The following is a 7,519-nucleotide window of genomic DNA, read 5'->3' on the forward strand; positions in this document are numbered from 1 at the left end:
CTTTCCTTAAAGTAGAAGACTAGTTCTCTTCAGATCATGTGTATTTGGCCTGGCCCAAGACGAAAAAGTCCTTCAAAATCACACTGGAACATCAGCTTTACATAAAAAATTGTGCTTTATGGATCGGTATTCCATGTTGCCAGTTCATTTTAAAGTATAAAATCAGCTTGGGCCAGGCTATTTCCAGGTTTTCCTTAAAGTAGAAGACTAGTACTCTTCAGATCATGTGTATTTTGTCTGGCCCAAGATGAAAAAGTCCTTCAAAATCACACTGGAACATCAGCTTTACATAAAAAAAATTGTGCATTATGGATTGGTATGCTATGTTGCCAGTTCATTTTAAAGTATAAAATCAGCTCTCTCTATGGCTCTGCCCTAACCCTAACCTAAAAGAAGATATGAGTGGTCAGGAGGTCAGGCTCCACCCCTTGGATCAGATCCAGCCCCACCCCCTGGACTTGTGATTCTGCAGCGAGGGGTACTTGATCCGGACCGCGGTCCGCCTATTTGTGACCCCTGCTGTAGAGTATAGTGTGTCTGTAGGAGGGGATCTGAGTTCACTCTGGGAGCATCCTGACTCAGCAAGCGCTGCTCAAATAAACAGGTCGAAGTCTGGATGAAGGCAGGATGAGGTCAGCCAGTACATCCTCCACCATGGTTTAGGACACACAGATCTGTATGTTTTCTTTTTCTCACACTCACTAATCGAAATCTGTGTGTGTAATCTGATAAATACACTGTTAAATTTATTATGTGCTACACGTTTATCACTGTCCATCCACTTACAGTGTGGTAGCTGTTATGGTGACCTTGAATTAAGTAATTTAATCATTTAGATTTTCTTTTATTATTTTATTTTTATTATTTCTAAATGTTCCCAATTTTCTTCCGATTTACACGGCCAATTTCCCAACTCACATCACCCTTTGGAGTGATGTGGAGAGAGCGTGCAATCTACCCACCCAGAGAGAGCAAGACCAATTGTACTCACTCAGGGCTCCGACAGCTAATGGGAAGCTACATGAACAGGATTCGAACCGGCAATCTCCTGATCATAGTGGAAGTGCTTTAGACTGCTGGACCATTTGGAGCCCTTATGATTTTCTGCAAATATTTTAAGTAGCCTACCTTGATATTTTATCATGAGAGGGTAGATAGTAAAAGTAGCAGCAAAGTATGGAGACAAAATGAGCAATTTAAATTTAAATCTTTCACAATATTAATTACTGAACATTTAGAAATTACCTTAAGTCACTTGAAAAGTAAACAGAATGGAGGTAGTAAGGTCACTGATATTAAAGGTTACTTTCTTAAAGGGGTGGGGTTACCCCAAGATGATAGAATAGGGGATCATTAGGCATATTTAAAAGTGAAAAAATCCTGTTTCTTGGACTATATTATTTATATTTATTATTTATTTATGTTTGAGTAACTACTGACAACAGTTCACCCAAATTCTAAAAACAATTAATTAGAGGATTTGTTTAACAATACTGATGTGTGTAATACTCAGGAAGAGTTCAGAAATCAGTATTTGGTGGGATAATCCTGATTTTTAATGTGTCTTGGCATGCTCTCCACCAGTCTTTCACACTGCTTTTGGTTAACTTTATGCCACTCCTGGTGCAAAAATTCAAGCAGTTCAGCTTTGTTTGTTTGCTTGCGACCTTGCATTTTACTGTTGGTTACTTTTCAGAGGTTTCGATGGGGTTTAGGTAAGACGATTGACAATCAACTAGCCACAGGATGATATCAAGTGACCTACAAAAAGAATGGCAAATGGCAGCTTTTTTTTTTCTTAACCATTTTGCTTAACCAGGCAGCATGGTTTAAAGAATAGAAAACTGTATGAAATGTACAGAAAATTATTTTAGGTGAAGTTAACACTCCTTTGTATTTGTAATAATGTTTTCAATCAGAGTACATGTTGAAAAATGTTTTGTTGCATAGTGTTTGTATGAATTTTTAGCAACTATACTATAATGGCAGTTATATTGATATTGACCATGTTGTAAAATTGTACGTTTCCATCTTATCTCATACCTCGGTTTGGTGCATTAGAGATTCAGGACTCATGTGGGTGGTTGTAGGAAAATTGTTTATTTTGCTATATCACATTTTTACAGTTTAAAAAAATGAAACAGAACAAAGTGATGGAAAATGTAAGTAGTAAGAAGTAAGAATTGCTTTTCTTTTAGAGTTTAAATACTCCTGACTGTTAGTCTCTAGCTCCCCCTGGTGTTGAATTAGGCATTGCACAGGTCTGTGTTGCAGCATTTCCATCCTGGTCTCTGACAGAACTCTTGTCTAGCACAGCCCTTCTCTCCAGAAGCTGAAAGACAGAAACAATGAGTATTTTATATATTTATATATCACATTTATACACAATATACTGACATTTGATAAAGGTAACATCATTTCTACCAAATCTGATACTGTAATCTGAAAACTCTATAATTAAAATCTCTAGTTTTAACAGCTCTTACACAATTATATACTCAGTTCAGTTCATTTCACAATCATTTTTACACACCGCTGATACAAACCAAGACATAGACTCAGTGTACAAGTGTTCAGGTTAAAAGTTTAATTAAAAGTGTAGGGCAGGGCTGCTTACATCTGGTGTAGCACGACTGCGGCACTTTGCTTGAGCATTGCAGAACCTGGTTCCTCACCATCAGGAAATCCTCCCCATAGCACTTGATTTTAAAGTCCGCTGCAAGACAGTGGTAAATGTCATTAATTATATTTTATTATAACAGCATGTGGTCTGGTCTGTTTAAGTCTTATATTATCAGTGTTTTTAGTTTTTGAAATGAGATGAAAATGTGACTTGACTGTATTGTAATCTGTCTGGGTTGAAATGTATTTTATTAGCAGGTTAGCCTATGGCATTTTAGCTGTAGCTATTGTGCTACGAACAACAAAAACTTGGCCCCATATTCCCCCAAATGTTTCCTTCTTTCTTGATTTAACTTAGAACATACTGTTGCTCAGATATTTGTTCAGGCTTATAGCCAATAGTTGTTACACTTTGCAGTTTAGGAGAAAGAGAAAAATCTCTGTGTGGAAGTCAGTGTAAAAAAGATTAAAAGATTCCATTTAGGTCATTTTGCTGCATTCTATTAGTCCATTCATCAAGAAATTATGATACAATGTAATAAACAATTGCCAGATTCAAACTCATACTAAATTAAGTTACAAAGATTTTGTAAGCGGTGATTTGTTACAAGATAAATCAAACTATTATTATGCTGTATTCACTTATTAACTGGAAAAGGAAACATTGACATATTTAGTACATAAGTTTAGTAACGTCCTTGTCAGACAGAAACCTCATATCTGCATTTTTATGTTTTGTTTTTGCTATTATCTTAATCTAACAATTAATCTTTTCATTGTGTCCAAATTTCACGACAAATGAATGACTAGAAATGTTCCAAAATGTACTTGAATTAAATTATTTTTAATTTAAGTGTTTTTTTCTTTTGCTTTTTTCCTGTGAAGCTGCTGTTTTGGATGCACGTTATTGTCTAAATATACATAAATTGAGTATAAATAATTTACCCCAAATATTTAACTAAGAACACACTGTTGCTCAGGTATTTGTTCAGACTTATAGCCAATATTCATTTAAACTTTACAGTGTATAAGAAAGGGAGTGAGATTAATGTTACAAGATGAATCATACTGTTATGTTGAATTCTATAATAAAATGGAAAAGGAAACATTGACATTTAGTAAATAAGTAAATTTCCAGCTAATTCTTATTTTAATATGATTAAAAAGTTAAGTTAAATTCTAAAATGGTACAATTATAGTTAATATTTTTTAGTTAATAGATAATTGTAATTAATAGATTTTAAAAATCTATTCCTTCTTTTAATAAATTCACTGTCGGTCAAAAACCTCATATCTCCATTTCATGTTTGTTTTTTGCTATTATCTAAATCCGGTTGTCCATCTTTTCATTGTCAAAATTTCAGGATGAATAGATGATTAGAAATGTTCCAAAATGTCCTTAAAAAAATATTTTCCATTGACAAAACAAAACAAAAAAAAAAAGTTACATTACAGTTTTAAAAAGTTTTTTTTCTTTTTCCTCTAAAGCTGCTGTTTTGGATGCACAATATTGTCCAAAAATACATGGATTAATTATAAAATAACTGCTGACAGTTTTTGTACTGTTCAAAAACATAGAATTCTCTATACTGAAATCAATTACCTCAAATGTTTCCTTGTTGATTTGACTTAGAACATACTGTTGCTCAGATATTTGTTCAGGCTTATAGCCAATAGTCGTTACACTTTACAATGTAGGAGACATGGAAAAATCTGTGTGGAAGTCAGTGTGAAAAAACAATTAAAATATTTATTTCAGGTAATTTTGCTGCATTCCTATTTGTCCATTTATCTAGAAATTGTGATATAATGTAATGAACAACTGCCAGATTCAAAGTCTCAAAAGTTTTCTAGCAATGATTTGTTACAAGATGATTCATACTATTACTATGTTGAATTGACTAATTAACATGAAAAGGAAACATTGACATATTTAGTATATAAGTAAATGCCCATCTAATTCTTATTTTTGCTTATTATGATTATTATTTTTTTATTCTCATATCTCCATTTTTATGTTTTGTTTTTGCTATTATCTAAACCTGCCGTTTGATATTTGATCATTGTGTCAAATTTCAGAATGACTGTATGACTAGTTAAGTTAAAAACAGCAGCTTTTTTTCGATGCACGTTTTATTCCAAATGTAGATGAGTTAATTATAAATTTATAAAAATGATAAAATAACTGCTGGACATTCCTGTACTGTTCAAAAACATAGAATTCTTTATACTGAAATCAATTACCCCAAATGTTTCCTTGTTGACTTAACTTAGAACATACTGTCGCTCAGATATTTGTTCAGGCTTATAGCCAATAGTCGTTACACTTTGCAGTTTAGGAGAAAGAGAAAAATCTCTGTGTAATAAACAATAGCCAGATTCAAATTATCAAAAAAAGCAAATATAAAAAAACTAAATTAAGTTACAAATATTTTGTTAGCGATGGTTTGTTACAAGATGAATCATACTATTTTTATGTTGAATTCTCTAATTAACTGAAATGGAAACATTGAAATATTCAGTAAAGTTCCAGCTACTTCTTTTTTGTCCTTATAATGATTGTTTTTATTCTAAATTGTTACACTCCTAATTAATGTTTTTTTTAAAAAGCTTTTTTCTTTGTATTTTAGTAACTTCACTGTCAGACAGAAACTATTTTTTATTCACTATTATCTAAATAATTTCATTGTCATCTTAACCCTAATAATTTCATTGTCATCTTAAAAAAATTACTTTAAAGTTTAAAAAAAAAAAAAATCCTTTTTTTATTTTCCTGTAAAGCTGCTGTTTTGGAACACATTATTGTCTGAATATACATGAGTTAAGTATAAATACATTTAAAATTATGAAACAACTGCTGACAGTTTCTGTACTGTTCAAAAACATTTCAGTTTAAAAAGTTGTTAAATGTCAGACATACCCAAGCAGAGAGGCAGCAGCACGAACAGCAGGAACCAGGCCTTCATTGTGGTTTTATGTTCAGAGTTCTTGTAGCTTGAAAATCAGTGTTCTGAAATGTATAAAGAGCAGTGAGCACATTCACTTTTATACTGTCTCAGAGAGGCTGAACGACATGTACCCAAACACAACGCACAGTGAGTAAACATCCTTATCTCTAACGGCACATTTACATGGTTCATGTGTTCTGCTGGGCGGAACGATGTTGAAACTTGTATTGTTGCTAAAGACTGGAAATTGCAGTGAATGTGGGAATGAAACTGTTGGATGACATGCTGCAAAACGTCAGAGTCATTGTAAATAAAACAAAAGAAAAGGTGAATCAGCACATTTGAAAATATGTTAGTCTTTGGATTTTAAAGTGTTTTAATTGGTTTGTTTTGTGTTTTTTTTTTTTACCATTTTTTGAGCAGTGAATTTGATTGATTTCAGTCCATTGAGTTTCAGTAAGGCCATGTACTGGAGCAGCTGATCAGTAGTTGTTGGATGCTGTTGGCTGGCTATTTGTAGTTGGTGGAGTTTTCACAGTATAACACTGATGTGTTTAAAAACTCCAGCAGCACTGCTGTGTCTGATCTTTGGTGTTCTTGTGGGGTCCTGACAGAGTTGCCAGGTTCGCAGGTTTCTCACCCTATTGGGATGGTTTGAAAATCCAATCGCAGGAAAAATTCAGGGGTGGCGGGGTGCGAGAAATTACAGAGTAAAAGTCTATTTTTTTTGCTAATTATGTTACTATTAAACTATTCAATTATAAAATAACTAATGTTACAATATTATTAATGACTTTAAAAAGAGCAATACTGATAATAAATCCCTAATAAAAAATACTAAGTTCTACACTCATAGTTGTTTTGCCATTTGCTTCAAACGTATGACAGACAGATATTTTGGACTAGTTTAAGATTCTGAAGCGCAGGTTTTAGACTAAGTTGGGCTGGATATTTTTGTTGGACCTGGCAACCATGGGTCCTGATCATTGAAGAACAGGGTGAAAAGAGTAAAGAGAATAAAGTATGCAGAGAAACAGAAGAACTGTCATCTGTATACAACTACAAAGTACTGAAAAAATGAATAATCACTATAAAAACAAAAGAGTGGTCATATTATTCTGACTTTGACTGTATTGTATGTAACTTGTATTTGAATCTGTGTTGGGTAAGAGGTATTCCTGTTCAGTTTCCAGTAGTTGTGTCTTTATTTTGACATTCTTTGATGTAATATTTGTCAGTACAAAGGTTCATGTTTTGAACTTTCTAACGGATTTAACAGACAGACTCTGATAAGCTGTTTGTGTGATAGGGAATGGGTTTGTGATGGTAGCAGGGTTTCTTTTTTAATGTGTGTAAAATGCTTGCTCATAGTTCTGCTTTGTGGACATATAGGTTGTCCATGAACAAATGCAGCCGAGTAATGCTTTGTCTGATAGAGGCTCACATGTGCTGAGTCACGGTGCTGGTTTGTGTTTAAAGCTAGCAGAATAGATTGAAGTGTTTCCAAACTATCAAACCACCACCACCATGCTTGACAGTAAAAAAAATTGCTTTATAACAAATATTACAGTGGGGAAAAATACTATTTAGTCAGTTACCAATTGTGCAAATTCTCCCACTTACAAAGATGACAGAGGCCTATAATTTACATCATAGGTAGACCTCAAATATGAGAGACAAAATGAGAAAAAAAAATCTGAAAATCACATTGTCTGATTTTGAAAGAATTGCAAATAATGGTGGAAAATAAGTATTTGGTCAATAACAAAAGTTCAAAGAGTGTTGGCCCTTTCCTCCATGCAGATCTCCTGTAGAGCAGTGATGTTTTGGGGCGAGTTGAAAGCCTGTGTTGCTGTCGCTTGGCAACACAGGCTTTCAACTCCCTCCAAAGGTTTTCTATGGGGTTGAGATCTGGAGACTGGCTAGGCCACTCCAGGACCTTGAAATGC

General features: G+C 33.7%; 1 protein-coding gene across 1 annotated transcript; it reads right to left on the reverse strand.

The window, feature by feature from the left end:
• Positions 1 to 2,081: 2,081 nt before the first annotated feature.
• Positions 2,082 to 5,652, reverse strand: wu:fj16a03 (uncharacterized protein LOC335475 homolog). The gene is made up of 3 exons (XM_049481723.1): positions 5,543 to 5,652; positions 2,618 to 2,716; positions 2,082 to 2,332 (listed from the first exon to the last, which is right to left on the reverse strand). Exons 1-3 carry the CDS (start codon positions 5,586 to 5,588, stop codon positions 2,247 to 2,249), a joined length of 231 nt encoding a protein of 76 aa, XP_049337680.1. The 5' UTR covers positions 5,589 to 5,652; the 3' UTR covers positions 2,082 to 2,246.
• Positions 5,653 to 7,519: the final 1,867 nt, after the last annotated feature.

The sequence above is a fragment of the Astyanax mexicanus genome, chromosome 7, assembly GCF_023375975.1.
Source record: "Astyanax mexicanus isolate ESR-SI-001 chromosome 7, AstMex3_surface, whole genome shotgun sequence".
Lineage (NCBI taxonomy): Eukaryota > Metazoa > Chordata > Actinopteri > Characiformes > Acestrorhamphidae > Astyanax > Astyanax mexicanus.

Bases quoted from the DNA above. Each gene is read 5' to 3' on its own strand.
- wu:fj16a03 (XM_049481723.1), bottom strand. From the start codon at position 5,588: ATGAAGGCCTGGTTCCTGCTGTTCGTGCTGCTGCCTCTCTGCTTGG. The intron at 2,717-5,542 runs GTATGTCTGACA...ACTGTCTTGCAG, and splicing joins GCTGCTGCCTCTCTGCTTGG to CGGACTTTAAAATCAAGTGC. The intron at 2,333-2,617 runs GTAAGCAGCCCT...TCTGTCTTTCAG, and splicing joins GCAGTCGTGCTACACCAGAT to CTTCTGGAGAGAAGGGCTGT.